The sequence below is a fragment of the Alligator sinensis genome, unplaced genomic scaffold (genome assembly GCF_000455745.1).
Source record: "Alligator sinensis unplaced genomic scaffold, ASM45574v1 scaffold215_2, whole genome shotgun sequence".
Taxonomy (NCBI): domain Eukaryota; kingdom Metazoa; phylum Chordata; order Crocodylia; family Alligatoridae; genus Alligator; species Alligator sinensis.
In genome coordinates this window covers 277,989-302,255 of record NW_005842400.1, presented here as the reverse complement: position 1 = coordinate 302,255, position 24,267 = coordinate 277,989, and the positions used below count along the sequence as shown (strand labels likewise).

The 24,267-nt window shown below is 47.0% G+C and overlaps 1 protein-coding gene and 1 long non-coding RNA gene across 2 annotated transcripts in view; one reads left to right on the top strand and one right to left on the bottom strand.

Moving 5' to 3' along the window:
• CACNA1I (calcium voltage-gated channel subunit alpha1 I) overlaps positions 1 to 24,267 on the top strand; it is a 261,054-nt gene that overhangs the window by 151,859 nt on the left and 84,928 nt on the right. Inside the window, 1 exon segment of the mRNA XM_025211326.1 lies at positions 3,220 to 3,317. Within this exon segment, the coding sequence (XP_025067111.1) occupies positions 3,220 to 3,317 (98 nt within the window).
• LOC112551274 lies at positions 14,234 to 19,919 on the bottom strand. The gene is made up of 3 exons (XR_003095542.1): positions 19,790 to 19,919; positions 14,817 to 14,905; positions 14,234 to 14,348 (listed from the first exon to the last, which is right to left on the bottom strand). It is a non-coding gene; the product is annotated as an uncharacterized LOC112551274 (long non-coding RNA).

Below are 24,267 nucleotides of genomic sequence, written 5' to 3'. Positions count from 1 at the left end.
GGGTACGCCTGGCCTGTATCCATGTGCTTATCCGCTCCCCTCACTCCCTCCCTCCCTGCCGGCTGTTCTGGGGGGCATCTGGGCCGGGCAGTGGGGGGGCACCGCCGCTGTAATTCCACCCTTTCGCCCTCAGGCAGGGAGGCATGGGGAAGCCCCGCTGCTCAGATGGCCAAGGGCGTGTTCCCCTCTTCCAAACTTCCCTGGCAGCAGTGCAAACTTGGGCCCGTGCAGCCCAGGCTGCCCAGCCAGTCACCACTCACCCTCTTGGCAGCACATGTGCAGTTGGCCAGAAGCGTCATGGACAGGCAGACCTGTGTCTGTATGTCTCCTGTGTCAGGAGGCCTGCATGTGTATGTCTCCATGCTCATACTTGCATATATGAGAGCCTGTGTGTGTGTGATACTGTTCTGTACCCATCCTCATCTTTTAATCATAGCTCCAACACTCACACTTCCTGTGGGTTGCTTGCATCTATTCAGTGGGTTTTTGTTGGGTTTTTAAAATATGAGTATTTTGATTACCTGCAAAAAAAATCCCTTCTCTCTGTTTCTGTCTCTCTGTGTGTCTTTCTCGGTGTTCAGTGCACATGGAGATGACAGGGAGATAGATCAGCACTGCTGTATTTCAGGAAAAGAATTATTTCACTCAGTTACTCTAAAAGTGTAACAGAGAATGGAGTGATGGGAAAGAGAAAGAGAGAGAGAGAAAGTGAGAGAATAATCACAACATCTCGACAGGTTTACCCTATTGTGTTTGAAAATCTATCACTCACACAAGTCTCTTTGTGAAAGGTGAAGACAGCTAACTAGACACATGCTTTTCCTGTCCTTTTAGGGGGAATTGAAGTGATGGAATATAGGGACCAATATTTGGATACCAGAGCCCTGGAGGAGGTAGGAGTCACAGTGCTGTAAAGAGTTGAAGCAAGTAGCCTTGCTGTTTAAATATAAAATGAACGTGTTGCTGGAGGAAGCTGCTGGATAGAATGAAGGTCTCCAGATCTAAGTATAGCATGATAAGCAGATGTATCTGTTTTTTAAATAGGTACAGTAGCAGAAAGATTATGTCTTCTACCTAGTGTCGGTCCACCTTGAAAGAGCAAAAGGATGTCCATTTTACATAGTCTTGTGATTAATGTTTAGGGGAAGGGGTTCAGGCCTAGATTTTATTCTGGACTGTGCCACCGACTTATTGTGCAGCCCGTCAGCAAGTTGTTTAATCTCTCTTTGTTCAGTTTTTGCTTATGCAGTCGGAAGGTGTTGATACTTCCCTGCTTCCCTGTGGGATCTCAGCCTCATTTCATTAAATTGTGTAAAATGCTTTTGAGATCTTCAGTCAGAAGTTCTATGGACATATTATGAGGATCATTATTATTGCATTTCTGCCAACTCATTAAAAAGAGAAAGTAATGTTTCCTAATGGTTGTCAACAGGTAAGGAAGTATTAGGCCAGGGAACACAGTGCCAGGCCAGTAGGGGTATGCGAAGCAAGCCCTATATGATCCCGATTTGGCCCAAATTGGGGACAGTGATTCGATTGGCCGAATCCGAATCTGAAGATTCAATGCTGATTCAGAAAATCAGCAATTCGAACAAAGACACAGCTTTAAATGCTTTTTCTACATACCTCGAGGTACCAGCACGGCTTGTGAATGCTGCAATGCTGGGGCGAATGGAGCATCCCACAGGAGCATGGGGGCCCCACCCACGTGTTCAGCAGTGAACCTGGAAGTGGACCAGAAGTACTTTCGGTCCACTTCTGGGTCCACCAGGGAGCGCACAGGGGCTCCCCATGCTTCCCTGGCTCAGCAATCAGCTGTAGGGGGACCCCCCAGACCCAGGAGGCACCAGTCGCCAAGCCAGGGTGGTGCGGTGGGGGCTCCCAGCACGCTCTCCGGTGGACTCAGAAGTGGACCAGAAGTGATTCTGGTCCAGTTCTGGGTTTGCTGCCAAGCGTGCTGAGGAGCCCCCCACACTCCTGTGGGATGCTCCATGCGCCCCAGCGTTGCAGCATTCACAAGCCACCTGCTACCTTGAGGTATGTAGAAAAAACATTTAAAGCTGTTTCTATGTCTGAATCGCCAAATCTTTCCAAATCTCTCTGAATTGATTTAGAGGGTTCTGATTCAATTTGGAGAGATTAAAGGGTCCTCTGATTCAGTTTGGATTCAGAGATTCGGACGCTGAATCGGGCCGAATCTCTGCCGAATTGAATCAAGGACTGAAGCTCCTCACAGTCCTACAGGCCAGTGCTCCAGCCTACGTCTGTCTTCTTCAAAGGAGAGAGGGAGGCTATCTGGGGAGAGTTGTTGCTGGATGTACTGCCAGGTTTAAAAAGCTAAGACCCCATATATAAAAATATCCCTTTTAGGACAGTGTCCAACAGGAGCAACTTACAGCTGAGATATGGTGACCATCATTGCTGTGCGTGGGCCTTGCCTACTGCCATAATGTATGCTGTGGAAATCAGAGGGCTACACATGCACACACAGTAAGCTGGAAGAAGGGAGTCAACTGCTCTGGCGTGTTCAGCTGCCAGGTGGTGTCTTGTCCATGTCTTTCTGTAGGGTTCACCTTGAGGGGAGTGGGTTGTTTCTCCCACTGTCATCTTTTGAAATCTAGCACAGCCCTTTCCCCTTGTGACAGTCACAGCAGGTAAGTGCCAGGCTGGGTTCAACACGGCCTCCTTGGCTGGATGCTAATGGCTTATCATTGCTGCTCCGTACCTCATTTCCATTCTAATAAAGGGCTGGCTTTTCAACCTTGGGGTTCTGGGGACTTGAGTTCAGCTCTTGTAGAGCCTCCAGCAGACTGCAGCTCTCTTTTTACAGTTTCCAGGGACTCACGCTTCACTTTCAGGGCTTATCTTGTCACCAGAAACCCTTGAATAAAAATACAGTCTGAGATTTGCAAAACCAGGTGTCATTCATTTCTCCTGCCTTTCCAGACTCAGTGGGGAGTATGCCAGAAGATTATGAATGTATAAGGAGATCATTGGCTCACTGGTAACCCCTTTTTTAATGCTTTCCCCCACAAGATTGCAGGACAGCCTGATGGAGAAGAACTGATGCATTGGAGGGTTTTGACTTTGCACCAACTATGTGAACAACCCTGCTGTCTCATCTCCAGTGCACTTCACTTCCCTCTGCTAGGGCCACATGCATATTTTGATCCAGGTTGCTGATTGTCTTAAACTCATTCTGTGTCTCTACTTTTTCAGGATGGTGGAATATTCCCTGGACCTCCAAAACATTAACTTGTCTGCAATCCGTACTGTTCGTGTCCTGAGGCCCCTCAAAGCTATCAACCGTGTGCCCAGTAAGTTATTCTTCCCTCCAACATGTACCCCATTTCATCTGTAGTTTTCCTTTATCTGTGCCTTTTTTATCTATCACTCTTTGCATCTCTTCCCACACTGCTTTATTCCACCCTGAATAGACCAATTAACCAATAAGTCACATACGTAGGTTTGTGTGGGTGAATGTGTCCCAGCTTTTGGACCTGTGTGTGGCTCAAGAACTCATCATACTGATCCTCGTACCTCTGAGTCACCAAATCCCACCTGGCTCCAAGCTGAGGTGAATACTGAAGAGCTCTGGGGTGCTGAGAGATGGTACACCCTTTACCTTTAAGCCATTAGTTCCAGTCCAGGTGTAGACTAAGTTCTATGTGCGTGAGGATATGGACAGCTCAAGAAATTGTACTGAAAGGGTTGGAGGAGGTCTGTACTGTGCCATCAGCTGCTGTGTGGTAACAGCTCTATCTAGCTGTTGGTGGAAACTAAACTGTGGTAGTCTATCCCTGAATAAAATAACTGCTAATTTCCAGCAGTGTGGCTTCCATGTACTGTGGAATAGAGCGTACACATGAAAGAGTTATCATGGAACAGATGACAAGCAGTAAACCCTTTCTCCCACACACATTTAACTCAGTATAATTTCAGTTGTCACCCTAGCTCTTCATTTTATCTCCAAGACTCCTTGCCAACCCACCCCCAAAAAGCCTTTTCTAAAAGGGACCGAGCTGGGTTGTGGGGAATGTGTGAACAGTAAGGCCACACGAAGTATCATCCTGCCCAGTATCACCTCATTGCATGCCAAAGAGCAGGAGCTGAAAGTTGTGCAGTAAAGCAAATAGGTATTTTTTATTTCTTACATAAAAATATGGAAGAAAGGTGACTGGCTATAGCCTCCTGGAGGGAGGTGTGTGGGATGTATGAGCCAAGGTGGCTTCTTGGAAGTGGTGGGGTTGATCTCCTATCGCCTTCAACATAATTCTTCAGTTTCCTTTAATCTAAAAATAAATCAGCCCAGCCCTGCTTAGAGGTGAACGATGCTGAGATTCTCTCTCTTCTTCAGCCCATGCTTTCACCTCCCATCTTGTCCTGGCTTTCACCTCCACAGCTCTGTGTGCATGCCTGTATATGTGAGTCATCCTATGAGGAGCACTGGGGATTGAACTGCCAGACTGATGAGCTGAACATGAATCTGAATGCACAAGCAGCTTTCCACAGAGTGCTGTCACAGTTTAGCAGTCCCCAATTCATTTGGTTCAAATCCAGGAGTTGGACCCACCCCCTGGTTTTAATTTCACTGTGGAGGGAAGAATTTATGAAACTATGAAATACCACAGGAGGGGTGCCCTAGAGAGGAGAGGTAGCCATGTATGCCCAGTGCACAAGTAATGCTACTTTCTCACTTTTTGCTGAAACAGTAGCCATTGGAATCAGTGGATTCTGATCTTTGCCATATGACAAAGCCCTTGCCTTATGTAACTCTGGCTCATTTCACACAACAGGGGCTGGGAAGTATAGAGGAGCCTTTTAGCTGTACTTCACTATTGTTTTACTCCCAACTTCTAATTCTTACCCCTCAGTTCATCTGTCCCTTGGAACTACTTTTTCAATTTGATGTTACTTTTTGAACCCAGCTCAGTAAATAAGGATTGCTGATGCAATTTGGCTGTAGGAAGTGTTGGTGTAGACAGTAGAGGTTTCAAATGGGGAGATAGATTGGCTGTAGTGGGCCACTTCTGTGCCATTGAGATTAGTGGATTCATACCAGCAATGAATTTTCTCCAGCACATCTATTTGGTATAGGTGTCTGTTCCTTACTTAGCCTTAGGAGCTGCCATGCATGGCACCATGAAACTTTCAGTATTTCTTCCCTTCCTTCCCAAGCTTTTATACTTAAGTTTCCTTCTTCACTATCCAGCAGGAAGTTCCTTTCCTGTTCCTCCCAGTCTTCCCTGTTCTCACTTTTATCAGGCCATAGGCCACGACCTCATTATGGGTTTCCTAACTCTATCCTATCCTAGCCCATACCTCAGTGGCTACAATACCCCTGCAGGGCCAGACAATGCTTGCTTAAGTTGGGGGCAGACTAGAAATTAAATTAAAAGAAACCAGGTGATGGGCTCTTTCCTGAGGACATGTATCAAGGAGACTTCAGGTACTTAGCCCAGCAGTCACCAACAAGGCTAGACAGATAAAAATGCAAGGCTTTGTGTTCATCTCATCAACACCAGTTCCACTAGTGCCAGTGCAGTTACACTTGGGGAAAAGCAGGACTAGTGAGATCAGAATCAGAACTGCAAAGACTAGATTTATAGAGCACCAGGCCAGAAGTGGTGTTTCTTCATCTAGTCTGCTCTCCTATAGAAAACAAGACCGTAGAATTTCACCTGGTTCCTCTTGTGTGGAATCCATTAACTAGCCACATGGCTGCCTCTAGAAATCGCTCCTTAACATTGATCTCCTTTCTGAATTCTATCAGTCTCCATGAGATACCCTCAGTATCTGCATAGAGCTGTTTCTGTTTTAATTTCTGTTTTGCTATTATGCTGTTATAGCTCCCTGTCTACATAACAAAACGCCTCTTCATCCAAAATCACTTCACATAAAACCACATATTTATTAAGTGAAAAAAATCATTCAAATTCCCTGAGAGAAGAATGCTGTGCTGTGGACTCTAAACTGGCTAAAAGGCTGTAAACAATGATAATAAGTGGGAATGTGCTGAGTTAGAAAAAGATATCCACTGAAGTATGCTGTTTAGCACTGACAGGACCTTTAGGTACAAATTGTGTGTAACATTTGTTTAAAATTCTTCATGATCTGGAAGAAGGAGCAAAGTCTATCATTGGAGGAACTGCAGATACTAGTGGGGATAGAGAAATAATATAAAAGGGAAGCAGAACAAACAGAGACATGGAGACTTAAGTAAGAAACTTGCAGGAAGATGGGAATGTGGCAGAGCACAGGTTATACACTTTAAGGGGTCTGAGCAGGCAGTAAGCAGCCTGCAGGTGGGAGCAGGCCCAATCAGGCAGTTGCATGTTAGGCAGGAGGCTGCCTGATTGGTGGAGAGGCTGGGAGCCTAGGTATAGGTCTAGGCCCCTGCAGTTGCTGCAGGTGGCCGAAGGAACAACATCGCACAGCCAACGGCTGCTCCCAGAACAGCTTGGAGACCAGGGTAGGAGCTATGGGGATGGAGGATGTTCCTGATCCTGGGGCATGACCTAAAACTACACCCTCATGGTGTGATGGGAATGTCTGTGGCAGGGCAGTCCCCAGGAAATGCCACACCTGTGCCTCCCCAGTGAAGGGCAATTATGGGGAGCCAGAAGGCCTTAGTCCCCATTGCTTTGCGGGTGACCCTGTGGAGGAGAAGGGCTAAGGGAGCACACCTCGATAGAAAAGCACAGGCCCACTGAGTGAGGCCTGAGGCGCGAGGGGCATTAGGCCCAGAAGCCCAGTGAGTGGGTGTTAAGGCCCCAGTGAAGGGCAGGATATTGAAGCCCCAGTGTGAGGGCTTGGGAAGATGTCCTAGTGTGGGGGGCATGGGGGCCCAGATGGGTCTGAGGACTCCTGAGGCCAAGTTTGGGCCAGGTGAGGCTGAGTGCGGCCCAGCTAAGGGACTGGGGAAGTCTGTGGATATGGATGCCATCTGCAAGGCATGGGACACAGTATGAGAGAAGGTTCGGAGCCGTGTATTCGCCTTTGGCATCAGGGCAATTAAATGGGCAGCCTCCCACCTGGGAACAACTTAAATTACATCAAAGGCGAGGCAGGTGCATGGACTGTCCTCGACAAGTGGGTGGGCCAGCGTCTGGACTGGCCCTGGGATGGCCTACGTGTTACAGGGAACAATATGAAAATGGCATCCAAAGTAAGGGAGAAATCTAGGAAACAGTAATAGCAAAAGGGACGCTGGACCATGTTCAAAAATTGGCCACGTTTTCCCTTACACACCTGAATGAGGGCCTGTACACTGTCATGGGTAGCTTTTGGGCTGAGCAGAGCTAGGTATGTTTGGTCAGGCACCCCCAAGCCACTTTTACTTTCACTGGTGGCTTTAGCTAAGGACCCACTGTTCAGGGTCCTCACCTCTGTTGCAGCCAAAACAGTCTATAGTGCCACAAGGCCACCCTGCATTTGCCAGAAATGCAAAAGAAACAAATTTCAACCAATAAACTGCCAGTTAGCTTTTTCACTGGCTCCATGTCTCTGGCTTGCTAGGCTTTTCCCGGGCTTCACTCCCACATCATTTTTTATCTTTAAGAGGCTTTGAAGAGAGCTCATGTGGCTTCTGTGCAAACAAAATAGACAAAAGAGAAGCCTTGCTTGCAACCCTTCCCAGCAGCTGCTTGACCTCTGCTGACCCCAGGCTCAGGGCAGCTGCATTTTCTGCTGGTGCTGCCCCTACAGGCTGCTTTCAGTGTCTTTTATTTTCCTCCCCTACTGGTTCATGTGGGCCGGCTCTTCCTCATTCCCCACCCTGGGTTAGCTCTCTTCCTGGGAGGCTTGCTGTGTTCCCAGACCTGGACTCTCAGCTTCTGGTGAGTCTCTCCAGGTCTGGGGTGGTCATGGGGTATGTTTTCAGGGTGTGAGGCCGTTTGGGCTCCTCCACACCCATAGTAACAGGGCCGGGCCCTTTTACACACTTCCCCCTTCTGGGTCCCAGTCCACCTCCCCCTGAGGTCGATGAGTCTGACTCTTCACCTTTCCTCAAGAAAAAGTTGGCATTGCGGTGTATTTATTCTCCCTGTCTGATGTCCTATAGAAAAATTAAAATTCTGTAAGCACAGGCTCCATTGCATTAACCTTGGGTTTTCTGACCTCACTTTATTTGATGATTGCAGTGGTGCATGGTCTGTCATCACGGTAAACTTATGACCCATCAAATAATAACAGAAACTCTTTATTGCCCATTTCATTGCTAGACATTCTTTCAATTGTGGCGTATGCCCACTCCTGAGGCTGTAGTTTCCAAATAACGTAAGCCACTTGATACTCCCCTGCATCCTCTGGCTGGGACAGCACTCTACCCAGTGCCACGTTAAAGGCATCCGTGCATAATACGAAACGTTTGGTGAAGTCTGACATGTACACTGTTGGCTGGGTACATAGGCTTCTTTGACTCCCAAAAATGCCTGCTCCATCTCAGGCATCCAGTTGATCTTATCCAGGGCCATATCCTTACTCAGTTCTGACAACAGTGTGGTAATGTCTAAGAATGTGGAACTGGACACCAATAATAACTGGCAAATCCTAAAAATCACGGCATCCTTTTTTTTGTTTGCAGCGGTGGGTACTCCCATAGTGCTTGGAATTTATCTATTAGTGGCCAGATTTGCCCTTAGCCTATGCATAATCCTAAGTAGTGGGTCTCTTTGACCTACGGTGCATTTTTTTGGGTTTGCCATAAGCCCCAAAGATTGCAGTTCCTGAAGTATGGCATTAAGGGGCTGCAGATGTTCCTCCCATGATCCTGAATAAACCACTACATCATCAATATAGGCTGCCATGAACTCCTGATAAGGAGCTAGCACCCTACCCATCAGTCTTTGAAATGTTGCAGTAGTCCCACTCAGACCAAAGGGCACATGCACAAATTTGTATAACCACCAAGGGGTGGGAAATGCAGTTTTCTCCTGAGAGCACTCTTCCAATGGTATTTGCCAGTACCCTTTTGATAGATCAAGATCAAGACCAGGATCTGTTCCACCTCCATCCGAACCACCTCTTGTAATTTTTGCAGGATCATTTTCCAGCCTTCTCGGACCACCTGCCCCAGTGGCATTTGCATCTGATATTTGACTAAGATCGTCTTCCCTTGGCAAGTCATAAACACCTTTGAGAAGGACTGCACTATTTGCATTAATTGTCGCTGCTGTAGTGCAGTTAGCTGCTGTGCCAACCACATGGCCTCCAACATGCCTATGTCAACTGTTTCTGGACTAAACTCCTGCTGCTCCAGGCCTGTGGCAATAAAGAAAGATTTCCTATCGACCCACTTTAGCAAGTTGACATGATAAATTTGCTGTGTCTTTCACCTGCCCAGCTGCCATATGTCATAATCTACCAGGCCTGTTCTTCAGATAACTTCATATGGCCCTTGCCATCGCGCTGGGAATTTAGATGTTTCATCCAGCAACAGGACTAACACTTTCGCCTTCCATAAATGGCCTCTCATATGCCCTGCGGTTATATCTGGCTGCCTCTTGTTCCTTAACCCCTTGTAGGTTTTCCCTTGCTATAGACCAGGCTGTCTTCAGTCTCTCCCTCTACAAGATATGGGCCATGGGACTTCAAGCAGAGCCTTCCTGTGTTTTCCATCCCTCCTTATCCAGGTCTCTAACAGTCCCTGTAGGTGATGGTCATACAACAATTCAAAGGGAGAAAATCCCATGGCACTCTGTGGAGCTTTGCGGTATGCAAACATCAAAGGCCCAAGCAGCTTGTCCCACCACTGGGTGTCCTGCCAGCTACTTTTTTTAACATACTTTTTAAAGTGTGGTTGAACTGCTTGACAAAGCCATCCATTTGCAGGTGATAAACAGAAGTTCATAAGTGTCACATCCACAGGGTCTAACATACTCTGTTAAAAACTTAAGCCATAAAATTATTTCCTTGGTCAGTTAAAATCTCCTTTAGAAGACCTACCTTGAGAAAAAATTGCAAAAGCTCTTCTGCCACCTTTTCCACACTTGCCAACATCAGGGGTACTGTTTCTGGGTACCAGGTGGTATAATCAACCAGTACTAGACTGAATGGGTACTCAGTGGCACTCCGTGGCAACGGGCCAATGATAGCTATTGCCACCCTTTCAAATGTTTCCTCCATTAGCAGTAGGACCACCATGCTGGGCAGGCTGGCACTCAGGGCAGGATCAACAAAACCAGCCTACTTTCTGCCTAATCCCTGGCCAAAAGAATCAGTCCTCTAGCCGCTTGCAAGTTGTATCTTCCCCTAAGTTTCCTCCCATAGGGAGCTCATGTGCCGGTCACATTAAGGCCCTCTGGTATGTCTTCAGAGCTAACAGCTGTGCAGCCTCAATCCCAGGCCCACCTTTATCAATACGGTAGAGCAAATCCTGTCTTACCTCAAAGCAAGGTACCATATGAACCAAATTGGGCTGCACAACTTCATCTTTGACTTTGGCCAGATCTCCTTCATGCATGTGCTGGAACCTATTTTTGAGTGTCTGCTTGGCAGTGAATTGGCTGGTTTCTAGCTCTGGGCCAATGTCATCTTCCTTCATTCTTGGGTACCCTTCTCCTCCCTTGGGATCCTCTAGAGATAAATTCCCCCAGGAGCTCTCCCATCTTGGGCTTGAAAGGAGGTTTGGTCCCTTTAACTGGAGTGCTTAACAGCTCTTGGAGACATGGCTAGTAGGGCTGTGCGAAGATTTGGTCCCTGATTTGAGTCAGCGGAGATTTGGTCCAATTCGGTGGCCAAATCCGAATCGAATCAGAGGACCCTTTAATCTCTCCGAATTGAATCGGAACTCTCTGAATCGATTCAGAGAGATTCTGAAAGATTCAGAGATTTGGATATAGAGACAGCTTTAAACGTTTTTTCTACATACCTCTAGGTACCAGGAGGCTCATGAGTGCTGCAGTGCTGGGGCGAGCTCGGCAGCAGACCCAGAAGTGGAGCAGAAGCAGTTCTGGTCCACTTCCGAGTACCCCGGTGAGCACGCTGTCCCCCCCCCACATGCCCTCCCAGCTTGGTGACTGGTGCCTCCTGGGTTTGGGGGGACACCTGGGGTCCCCCTGTGGCTGATCACCAAGCCAGGGAGGTGCGGGAGGGGGGTCCCCCAGTGTGCTCCCTGGTGGACCCAGAAGGGGACCGGAAGTACTTCCGGGTTCGCCGCCAAGCATGTGGAGGGCCTCCCCCCCCCCCCCCCCCGTGGGAGGTCCCATGCCTGTGGGATGCTCCATGTGCCCCAGCATTGCAGCGATCACAAGCTGCGCTAGTACCTCAAGGTATATAGAAAAAACTTTTAAAGCTGTGTTTATGTCTGAATTGCTGTTTCTCCGAATCAGCATTGAATCTTCAGATTTGGATTTGGCTGAATCGACTCGGGGACAGTGATCCGAATCAACGAATCGAATCACCGTCCTGATTTGGGCTGAATCCAAATTGAATAGGGCCCGCTTCCACACCCCTAATGGCTAGTCTCATCCGAGGAGCACCAGAAAAGATAAAGGCATAGCCAGGTATGCCAGCACCTGGTGGGTTTGGCCTCTGATGGTAAACTGGACCCAGGCCTGCTCATATACATGTGGTTTTCCATGCAGACATAGCAGTTCAGAACATTCCACTATGTACCAGTATACATTCCTCACTAGCTTCTGCTTCACTGTCATTTGGGTGGATCTGGTATCACTAACACAGTCGCCCGCTGTCCTTCAATCCAGACTTCCACTGTGATGAGGTTGCTGCCTGCTTGTCGTTTCCTTGGCCTCATAGGGGCAGCATCTCTGAGTTCATGTTCCATACCTCCCCCCTGGAGAAGGCTTGTGTCTACTTGCTGCCTCCTTCTCTCCACTCCCAGTCTGAGAAGGGCTCTGTGAACAATTTCCAGTGTAATGGCCTGAGCACTCACACTGAAAGCATATAGTATTAACTCCTTGGCTTAGCCCCCCTTCTCATGTTTCCTGCCTCCTTTGGGGTACCAGAGTCCCTCTTTTAGGTGCATGGCCTGCTTCCCCCTGTTTCCAGTGCATGCTCCCTCCCAGCTGCCAGAAAATCTTCCACCAACTGCTCTGCTGTTTGCACCATTTTTGGCTGGTGCTGCTGGGCCCAGGACTTTGCTCCCCCTTCCAGATAAACTGTTCCAGGATTAGCATCTTGACTACCTCCTCGGTGTTCCTTCCTGTAGCCGCCACTGAGCCTCAAAGCAGAGAGTCTGTATCAATTGACAAGGGGTCATAGGTCCTGTCTTTTTTTTCCGGAATCTGCCTACGCATTTCTTCAGTTACATCTAGCCAATGCAAGATGGGCTTTTACTTTGTTGCAATCCTGGGCCTAAGCTATGGGCATTCTGCCATAAACTGCCTGTGCCTTCTAGGCCTGTGTGAGTCGGCAGCGATCTGATCCGGCTTCGGATCCCGCTATTTGGATGGCCGCGATCTGATCCGGAGCTCCGAACTGGGTTTCTGCCTCCATCCAGCCGAAGCAGCTCTGAAGCTTCAGAGTTGCCTCGGAGATCCAGCCATAGGGTATAATGGGGGAATCAATGAAGTATCTATAACTTCGTTGTCTTCTGTCTGATTTGGATGAAACTTGCAGGGATGATAGCCTCTGCTGAGAGCATGAAATCTGCCAAGTTTCAAGAAAAGTGATGCAGGGGTTTGGGGGGAACTGTACCCCAAATTCTTGAAAGCCAAACTCCTGTCACAGCTGTGTGTTACAACACAGGGGGGTTAAAACTGCAGGACTGGTAGCTCTTACTGAGGCCGCAAAGCCTGCCAAGTTTCAAGGAGATAGGTGCAGGGGTTTTGGGGGAACTGCACCTCAAGCTGCAGACAAGCAAAACTCGTCCCCTAGCTGCTGACAGACAAAACTGTGCCAAGACTGTCTCTGTCTTGGGGCAGTTGATTGTCTGTATTGAGTCTTTCCTCTCCTTAGCCTGGTTTTGTAGGTGCTAATTGATGCTTGTTAAGTCGTTATGTAGGCGCTAGGTCCTGTGTATTGAGCTGGTCCCTAAATCCCTGGTCCCTGAGAGAATCATGATTGATTGATTGGTAATTGGTAACACAGCAGCTTAGCAGCCAGGCCTGCAGCAGTGACTCCCTTGCCCGCCCCAAGACAGACACAGTCAGTCCCACAAGCACCCGTGGCACCAGTTTTGCTTGTCTGTAGCCTGAGGGGCAGTTCCCCCCAACCCCCTGCACCGATCTTCTTGAAACTTGGCAGGCTTTGTGGCCTCAGTAAGAGCTACCAGCCCTGCAGTTTTGACACCCCTGTGTTGTAGCGCACAGCCATGACAGGAATTTGGCTTTCAAGAATTTGGGGTACAGTTGCCCCCAAACCTGTACACCAATCTTCTTGAAACTTGGCAGACTTCATCCTCTCTGCAGAATCTACCGTCCCTGAAAGTTTCATCCAAATCGGACAAAAAAACAACAAAGTCATAGCTATTTTATTGTTTCCCCATTATACCCTAAGGCCGGATCTCCAAGGCGGCTCTGAACAGCTTTGGAAAGTCTAACGAGGCCAGTGCTTCGACCCGGATGTGCTGCTTTGGACCCCGAAGTGTCCGAAGCGTCTCCAGATCCAAAGCTCTGTCTGAAGCCTTGCATAGCCCTAGTGCCTTCCCCATCGATAATAGCCCCAGTTGTGGTGTCCAGGTCTCTTCTGGTCACTGACCTTGGTTTACCATCCACTTGAACGCCTCTAAAAAAAATATTGGGGTCATCCTCCTTGATCATATGTGGCATTGCCATGGCTCCAGCTCCCCCCAAGAGATTCCCTGCAGCAGCCTTAAGGGTCTGGGTTGTCACCTGCTAGTTCTTCCACTAGCTGTAACAGCTTCGTGCTTTGCACCTGCATTCATAGCATCCCCATCATTGGAGCTCCCTACTGCTTTGCCTGCTGCTGGGCCAGCAGCTGCAGAATCTGCTCTGTTTCCCCCCCCTCTTTTTCTCTCACTGACCTTCTTACCCATCTTGCTGTGCCCTCAGCAAAAAATAATAATAATAATTTAAAAAATCCCAGCTAGGAACCAATTTGTACACTATTATGGGTAGCTTTCAGGCAGAGCAGAGCTAGGCATGTTTGATCAGGCAACCCAAACCGACCACTTTTACTTTTTACTGCTGGCTTTAGCTAAGGACCCCCTGTTCAGGGTCCTCACCTCTGCTGCAGCCAAGTTAGTCTATAGCGCCACAAGGCCACCCTGCGTTTATAAGAAATGCAAAAGAAACAAAGTTCAACAAATAAACTGTCAGTTAACTTTTTCACTGGCTCTATGTCTCTGGCCTGCTAGGCTTTTCCCGGTCTTCACTCCCCCATCATGTCTTATCTTTCAGAGGCTTTGCAGCAAGCCCAGGTGGTTTCTGTGCAAACAAAATAAAGGAGAGACAAGCCTGGCTCCCAACCTCTCTCAGCAGCTGCTTGAGCTCCACTGACCCTAGGCTCAGGGCAACTGCCTTCTCTGCCTCTGCTAATGCTGCCCCCAGAGGGTGCTTTGAGCATCTTTTATTCCACACCCCTCCCCCACCAGTTCATGGTTCGCCAGTTCATTCCCCACCCTGGGTTAGCTCCCTTTCTGGGAAGCTTGCTATGTTCCCAGAACTGGATCCTCAGCCTTTAGTGAGTCCCTCCAGGTCTGGGCTGGGAGTGGGGAATATTTCCAGGGTGTGGAGTCATTTGCGCTCCTCCACACCAGTAGTAACAGGGCCAGGCTGTGTTAGAGGGCCATATTTACAAAAAGGCTCTGAACATAAAATGCACCAAACAGGCTCTACTCTTTTAAAGATCTCTTGCTTTCCAAGGGTTTTCTTCTGAAAAATCTTCTTTCTTACCCCTTAAACATCTCATCTCCTTCAAGGTCTTCCTGAGAACGAGCTGCTTTGAAAGTCTGTTCCCAGTCACATTTTGGAGATTCCTTGGCCTGGGAAAGAGAACAGGCATCAAGTGAGAGATGATTTCATAAGGTGGAGTGGCAGCACAAAAGGCTGTTATAACTTTAGGGTTTCATAGTCATCACTGTTCAGAAAGGTAATAGTCCCTCTTTACATGGCCATATCTAGGACGTTATGTTCAGATCATCGGTACTTCTTGTCAGAAAGATCATCGGAAAGCAGCCAAAATGATCGGGGAGTTGCAGTGATTGATTTATAGAAGAAGATTGTACAATAGTGAAATATGTTTAGCTTGGTTCAACAGTGTCTAAGGGAGAATGGACATGATGTCCAGAAGTCACTGAAAAGTATCAACACCAAAAGAGAGGAAGTTTTTTTGTGTCACATTGGCTGTAACTGCAAGTGATGTGAGGGAAATTCAGGATGAATGTAGGGAAGCACTTCCTCCCAGTGAGTTCAGAGCACTGGAGTAGTCTCACAAGGAAAGTGGTGGAAACCACATTAGTTGCACATGTTATGGTACATGTTTTTAAAATAGTGAATGGCAAAAGATAAGATAGATCAAGGGTTTCTGTTCTTCCTATCTCATCCCACAAGAGCAAGGGGGATGTTCAGTGACATGTAAAGGTGGTGAATTCAAAACTGATACAGGGAAATACTTTTGCACGCAGCACAGGATCAGTTTATGGAACTCATTGCCATAGGATGTCATTGGGCAAACATTTTGGCAAGATTCAGAAGGGGTTTGAACATTTGTGTACAATAACAAGAATATCCTGAGGTATTGTAGTTAATGCCATCATGCATTTTTGGATTTGATATCAAACTCAGTGCTTCAGGATTTTTGTCAGAATTTTTGAGCTAGTTTATTTATTTAGTGTATGCGGTTTCAGCAAATTGTTTCAGCCACCTTAAGGTGACGTTATTACCAGTGTGAAGAACTTGAAGGCCACCAAGTAGCATAGTAAATGGACACAAGACAACAATGTGGGCTGTAGTTTGAACTTGTCCACAAAGGCATTGTGAAGGCCCCATTGGTATTGGTTTGAGAGACAGAGCGAAAATGGTTGAGAAGTGCCCAATAATGGCATGGCCAGTTAAATCCTGGTTGACTGATTGTAGTGTCAGAGATGATGTGGTGATTGATTGGTGTTTGTGCTGACCATTCTTCGTGCCATCGAGTAAGTAAGGAAAAGTCAAAGGATTTTGAGAGGGTGGATCATATTGGGTGTCTTGAGGGAAGCTGAGCTATTGGTGGGTGGACTATGTCCCAGTGCACTGGCAGTGTAGGATTATCATGGAGTCTGGCTAGTAAGTTTACTTCAGCATTTGTGTGGCGGAGATGAGGGGAAGCCATGGTACTGAGGACTAGTGCCAATGGGAGTGGAGTGGGGCACAATGTGTCTGACACAAGACCCATTATAGCATGCAGTTGGGTGTCCACTAGTTTGCTGTGTGATGAATGAGCCCATACAGGGGAACTAGTGGAAGTAAAAGATAAAGAGATTTCATGTATCTCCCTCTGAATGTCTTGTACTGGTCACTGCCAGAGACAGCAGCCTGGAGCACACTGCCCACAGATTTACCCGTTTCAGAGTTCCTATGTCCTTGTCCCAGCATACAGCTCCTACAGTCAGGGCTTCTCCAGCATGGATCCCATGGCCAAGTGGGTGGGGGCAGGGCTGCTCCAGATGAGGCAGACTCTGGGGGACTCAGAGTCTCTCACGTTCCCTCCCCCCTGCTAGTTATGCTACTGGCCCCCTTTTAGTATCATCTTTACTGCTGCATTAATGTTAAGGCTTATTTCTCCTGCCTTTTGCTTCATGAGCCTTGCCTTTCAGGGTTTTGTTTGAAGGTACATGAAACAGAAATTAGAGATCATTCTGGTCCTATTACAACTCTGTTCCATTCCATTCCCTAATGCTGTTCTCGTGTGAAAAACTACACAAGTTGCCAATGTGTAAGGCCTCTCCGTTCTCTTTCAGAGGAAATTAGAGTCTTTTTCAGGTGCGCATTCTCACAGAGGGCACTTTTACACATGCTCCAATGGGTCTGGATTAGAACGTGTTGGAGCAGACTCAATTAATTGATTAATCGAATCTGCTGGAGCATTCTAATTGGAACACTCCAGTAGGCTGCAGCGTCTCGTGTATTCGGTGTCCTGCCTTTCAAAATGGCAGCAGGGGCACTTTAACTAAAGCTCTTTGAGCAAGCTTTAGTTAAAGTGGCCCCAGTATCATTTTGAAACATGGAAGGCTGAATACATGAGACTCTGCTATCTCTTTCTTCCTTTTCTCTCCAGGTAGAGTAAGGTGTTTTTTTTCTTGTTGCTTTTTAATGGAAACTGTTCAATCATATCTGATAATTTGAGAAAATATCTTTCCATTACTCTGTCTATTTTTGACCACGGGGCAGGAAATATAACTTCAGTGCACTCTCTCTCCAAACATGTTGGTTGCATAGACCTTTTGTCCTGTGGATTATTTGCCTTCCACTTCAAATTTATGGTCACTGAGGAGGTGTAATGAGAGTCACAAAGAAAATGTGCCCTGCCTGCTCCCTCCTACTCTGTACGTGCTATACATAGGACTTACTGTGAGATGCTTACTGCACGGTAGCCTAATAACACTGCGCAGTAGCGTGCCAGTCAAAAACCATGCTAATAAGCTACTGCACAGTGTTAGGCTACTGCGCAGTAACCGTCACAAAAAAAACATATGCCAGTGCTACTGCACAGTAACTGTAGTTACTGTGCATTTAGTTAGTACTTCATTAAGGAAGTACTAAACTAAATGTGCAGTAGCTATTGCGCATTAATGAACGTGTAGATGCACCCATAAAGTACCTGCCATTAGAGCGGTACTGGATGATGGCTAGAAAATGGTATTTGGAGGTTTGCTTTTGGGACCTGGCTTACAGGTAAAGTAGATATGCATTAGAATAATGATCCAGGGCAACAGCAAGGGTAAATTGATTTCTAAAAAGCCTGTCTGTGAGAAAGTTTCCTCAGGGCCTGCTGTACCTGACAGCAAGCAACGAGCAGACACACAGGCTGGGAAATTAAAGACATGTTCCACACTGTTCCATAACATGAGATAAGGTGGCACCAGGTTACAGTGCCAACTGCAGGGCCCTTGGGATTTCCAGTTTTTGGGGAACAGACCAAATTAGGAGAAGACCGGAAAAGCCCAAATTAGGATGTGTGCATGTGATGTGAAACAAAGGAATATGCTGACAGGGTAGAACATGGACAGTATGATGACCACAGAGAAACCAATCAGTGATGGCCAGAAATGAAGAGTCATCACAGAGGGGAAAAGACTACAAAAGAAGGGATTTCAGAGTAGCAAAGGGTCCCTGAGAGGGGAACCCAAGGCCACCATAGGCAGAGGGTATACCATCAGCCTGTCTCATCGACCCCACTAAGGGGGGGCTGGGGGGTGGGCCTTGGCTTCCATTCTCCAGGCTGCTGACATCTGACATTTAAGAGAGAACCTCTAAGTGAAGCTCACATACTGGCCAGATGTACCTTGACTCTGATGACAGCTCTAGAACTAGTAGACAAGGTTCCCTCTAAGCTGCACATGTGCATGGCTATGCAGAAGAAAAAATCATGCCACGCAGTAACTTTTTAATGCTGCGCACCCACCCCAACCTGGCCATAGGCAGCTGCAGGAGCGGGGAGGGGTGGGCACAGAGATACCCATGCACTCTCACCTAGGATTGCAGCTGCAGGCAGGTAAGTTTCACTGGGCTGAGGTCTGCAGATCGAGACCCCCACAGTGCAGGAGGAAGTGCAGTAGGGGCAGGGTGCTGCCCTGCTCCTTCCTGCACTGTGGGAATTGTCTCATGACCCAGCCCAGCCAGGGACCCATTCACCGTGAATGGAGCCCTGGCCAGGCAAGGGTAGTCAGAGCCCGGCGGTTCATCCAGGGGTGTGGGTGGGCAGCTGTGGCTCCCACCACTGTGTGCTCTGTGCAGGAGGGGGAGCACATTCCCTCCCCCTCAGATCTGTTGTGCTGTGCCCCTGGACAAGCTGCTGGGCTCTGATTAGCCCCATGACCTGGCCGGGCCATGCCGGGCCATGGGGCAGTCAGAGCCCAGCGGCCCCTCCAGATGTGTGGTGCAGGCGGCCAAGCGAGGGCATGTGGCTTGGCCCCCAATCTTTGTGTGGGACAAGGGAAGGCAGGATCTGCGCTCTGCCTGCTCCCTGCCTCCACGCCTTGCTGCAGCCTTTGAAAATGACGCCATGTGCCTGCTGCCTGGCCCACCCAGCGGTGGACGCACATGGCACCGTGCCATTTCCAAAGGCTGCAGTGAGGCATGGAGGCGGGAAGCAGGCAGAGCGTAGGGACTGAAGCGGCATGTTCACGGATCGAAGCGGGGTGCTCACAGATCACTACACCTTAGAGGGAACATTGCTAGAGATATAGAATTGTTTGCATTATTCTTATCTGCTGTCCCTGTGTATCAATAACATTTGCTTATTATTGAATGGAGAGGTTGTGGTCAGTCTGAGGGTTTTGGGTCTGCCCAGAACAAGGTATCTGGGTCATAAATCCAGTGCCAACACTGGGCCCATGGCAAAATGCATGCCCAAGTGCAGTACCTTGAGAGTAGGGATGTGAAAGGTTAAACAACTAATTGTTTAACCAATAAGCCCAGTGATAACCAGTTAGCTTACCAGTTATTGTTTAGTTGGGGGGCAGGAAACAGTCTGGCAGGGAAGGGGGAGAATGGAAGTCATGCAGTGCCCCAGCAGGAACCATAAGGCAGCAGGGCAAGCAGGAGGGAGGGAGGGGGGGAAAGAAGAGCAGGGGAGGGGGAGGGGCAGGGGGAACTAGTACCCATAGCCTATGAGGTCAAAGAGGAAAACAGTAGGCGGCCTAATGGATCTTCAATTTAGCAATTACCTGTTTGTTCACAGATGCTCCCTCTCTTCCAGCTTGGGGCTTCACGTGGATTATATTGTCTAGCTGGACTTGCTACTGCCTCCTCCCCCACCCTGTCAAAGGGCCCCAGGAGCAGCTCCCAGCAGCAGCTGTGTCCAAGCTGCTGTGTTATTGGTTAACTGATATAATTAGAGGAGGTTAACTGGATAACTTTTAAAACTATATTTACATCCCTTCCTGGGAGCAGTGTGGGGTACACAGCAAACAGCAGTCAAATGACAGTCTTTGGCATTTGGAGTATGCAGAGCAGAAATGAGCAGGAGGGCATGTTTTCACAGCATTGTTTCCTTGCACAGATTGTGGTATAGACGTCCTCTAAGACTTACTTTGGAGACAGACATTGCACTTTGGTGAAGGAGTGCGCTAGTGTGGTACAACTGTGTGAAGCCCAGTAGCACAATGCTGCGTAACAACTTTGGTGAACTGAACTTGTATGCATACATTATTCGACAGTTTGTGGAGGTAGTAATATTCATGAGTGGCATATGCGTGTGCCTATCTGAAATAGGGGCGTATGTGTATGCCCACCTGAAATATAGTGCTATGTTATTTTTTAAGGCTATGTAGGAAATAGATAGCATGGAATTTTCCACAAATTTGGAATTCCAACTTAGTTATGTTTTACATCAGAAAAAAGAGACAACATATTAGATTTTCCTGTGAAACAATTTTCCTGAGGATCAGTCAAAATATTTTGTTTTGATTTGACTTTTTTTTAATAGCAAAGACATAAAAAGTATTGCTAAATGAATAATCCAAATGTCGTAGTCTGAAAATGTTGAAACAGATCTTTTCAGTGTTATCAAAATGCTTTTTACATTTTTTTTTAAATTTCTGTCTTCATGGAAATGTTGTTGAAAGGAACACATACTCAAGGGAAGTTATGTCTTTAGTGAAATAACATTTTCTGATGGAAAACTGTTTTGCTTTTAAAAAAATCCAATCAGCTCTATTATTATTATTTAAGATTCTTCATTTATGTTGTGGTAACCCCTAGAAGCCAAATAGATCAGGGTCATTTGCCTTTCCTTTGCAGCTCTCAAGATAAAAAAAATCAAAAAGGTTTATTAGTATCATCATCCTCATGTTTCTAATGGGGTGACTGAGACACGATGAGTCACCAACAGTCAGGAATAGAACCACTGTCTCCTGATTCTGTGTTCAACCCACTAGAGCAAGCAATAATATAAAAATAATCTAAAGCAGCTGAACCCTGGAATGGTAAAAACAAAGTAGTTAATATTTATTTGCCTGCCTTAAATCTATATTCCACAATTAGATACTAGAGTGTTTTTGCTGTATTGGTGCCTAAGATGGTGAGCTGCACAGCTGTAAATCCCACTTGTAGCACAGTGGAGAACTGATGGCTTTTGACTTCTCTCAATGTGTTTTGAGGACCTAATTCCACTGGAGAGTGTATGTGAAATTAGCTTCTGACAGTGAAATATATTGGGCTGTAAAACACTCTCTTTTAAAACTAGACTGGACAAAACACTACTATCTGCCCTGCAGGATACAGTCCTGCCCTGGCTGGAGAAATAATACATCTCTAGCTTTACATCTCTTGATGTCTCTGACTTCTAAGAATCAATTTTAAAGCCCCTTCCTTCCGGTTCTTTTAACTTACTGGAAAAAAAGTACCATTTTCTTGCTTTCTGCCTAAAAGTGATTTATTTTTGGGAAATGGAAGAATCTGTCTGACTGTTTGTGAACCACAGTTTGATGTTACAGAGCTTTTGAGTGTATAGATAACTCAAAGCCAGATCTTTTCTTCCAAAATCTCAAATTTGCCCCCACTTAGTCCTCAGCTGTTGATAAACATTTATGAAGCACCAGATGTGTACACGTTTCTCCCTCTCTCACAAACACATACAAAAATAAGGTCATTGCTTTAAGGACCTTACTGTGTAAAGGTATGATTTTCATTTGCCCTGTGAGTAGTGGGCAGTGCCCCAGCTATAGCCCTCAAAATTCTGACCAGTGGAGCCAAGCTGCTGCAGAAGGGGATGACGTTTATACGGGCACAGGCAAGTTGCAGATGACTTCCTCAAGAGCAAGGAAAGAGTAACTCAGAATTATAGTTCCTTCCACGTTCTATGCCTGGACAGCACGGCCATTCATTACCCCTCTCTGTGACTGTGAGCTGTGCCTCAATCTCACCCCAAATCAGACAAACATGTTCAGCATATAGGAAGACAGCATACAGAAAGGGAGAAGAGTGAATAGAGCAGGGTGTGGATCAACGATGATCAGTGCAAAGAAAGAGATGGTTTCAAAGGAGAGATTCCCAGGCAGGGTTGCCAACTGTCTGTAAATTTATCAACAGTATGTAAAAATTAAGGCAAAAAACCACCTGTGTGTAAATTCCATAAAAAACCCAGAAGCTGTCTGTAAAAATCTAAGCAACGATGAGCTTGATAGACAGATGGAACATAGCAGTGCCACCTGGTGTCTGAGTGGGAGTGCAGCATCTGCAGAGACCTCTTCTCAGGGCTTTGTGGCTCACTCATAGCCCCCTCCCTAGCCATGTTCTGTCATGGCTGTGTCCCTTTACCTGTCTCCTATCTCTAACAGCTGCTGGAGTGCCTGGGACAGAGCCATGGGCTGGAATGGGGAGAAGCAATGGATGGGAGTCCATGTTAGCATGGGAGGAGTGGGGCTGGTGGGAGTAAGGCTAGGGGTGGGCTGGGGTGAGGGCAGCACTGTGTGGAGTACGGTCAAGGGTGTCAGAATATGGGAGTGAATAGGGAGCCAATGGGATGAGGGCAGCATGGTGAAAAACCATTGATGCAGTCAAGCAGGGTTGCCAACCCAAGATTTTTTTTTTTACTGATAGTCTGCCACCTTGTTTACTAACAACCAATTTTTTTTTTACTGTGACTGGTGTTAAACTTCTAAATTTGAACCCTTCCCTTACCATTGCCATACAGGGCCTGGCATAAGGGTTACTTTTACATTATGTAAAACACATGTCAGTAAAAATGTTTGGTTGTCAGTAAAAAAAAGAAAAAGAAAAAAAAGACTGTCAGTAGATTTTTTTCCTTGGGCTGGCCACCCTGTTTCCAGGAGAAAAAAAGATAGTTTGCAGACGAGAAGAAAGATGGCATTCCTGTCATAATGGGTGGTGTGACAATAGAAGGGGAGATACTGGGGAAGGACTAGGAGGAAAGAGCAGAAGGTGAAAGAATATGATCATACACGGGGACAAGTGCTGGTAGAAAGAAAGTTTATTTACAGTCTAATGAGTCTGGCAGAAAGGTTTGAAAATCAGTCTTTCCTTTCCATTTTTCAACAATTTATTAAGGTGTAGTGTTCCAAACAATCATATACCTATATAAATTGCTTATTGTAGACATAGATCTTAGTCCAGTCATGATGCTGTTATACATATGCTTTCAAACTCATGAAGTACATTAATATTTAAGTAAATGGGTAATCTAAGTAATTTAAAAAGTAAAGAACATGACATTTACGCTCTGAAACCTGCAGTAATACAGCATCGTGGCAGAGATTTTAGTTTTATGGGAGTCAGGAAATTCCATAGTTATGGCCGCTACAGCAGTGCTAACTCTGCCTTGTTGCATATGATGAGCCAACTTTTCATAAGAATGCAAGAAATGTCATGCTGGGTCAGACTACAGATCCATGTAGCCCAGTATCCTGTCCCTTACAGTGGCAGAAAGTGGATGCTATGGGTAAGGACATGTAAACAGGGCATGTTTCAGAATGATCCATCCCTTTCCTCTCTCCTCCTACAGTGGCCAGTATTCAGAGGTTGAGGAAGATCTACTTTGGAAGTTGCACCTCCAACTGATTCTCTAGGAATTTGTCAAATGAGCTCAACTGCCTTCTAGGGTCCTGCCATCCTAGATAATTTTGATAAGGCTACAACAGGGAAGAGAAAGCCAATACAAGGAAGTTGTCTCACAGGGGAAAGATGTTTTATCTTGCCTCCAAAGTGGCTGAAGCTAGAAAAGCTGTGGGTAACTATTGTAGTTTCATAGATTCATAGAAGCAGGGTCGGAAGGGACCTTGTAGATCATCAAGTCCAACCCCCTGCCCTGGGCAGGAGAGAAAACTGGGCTCAAATGACCCCAGCCAGGTAGACATCAAGCCTCCTCTTAAAGACCCCCAGGGTAGGAGCCATCACCACTTCCCTTGGAAGTTGGTTCCAGATCCTAGGATGTCTAGTCTAAACCTACCCTCTAACAATTTGTGGCCATTATTCCTTGTTACCCCGGGGGGCGCTAGGGGGAACAGGGTATTTCCCAAACCCTGCTGGTGCCCTTTGGTGAGTTTATAGATGGCCACCAGGTCCCCCCTCAGCCTTCTCTTGCGAAGGCTGAATAGGTTAAGGTCCTGTAGCCTCTCTTTGTAAGGTCTGCCCTGCTGTCCCCGGATCATGCGGGTGGCCCTCCTCTGGACCCTCTCAATGCTGT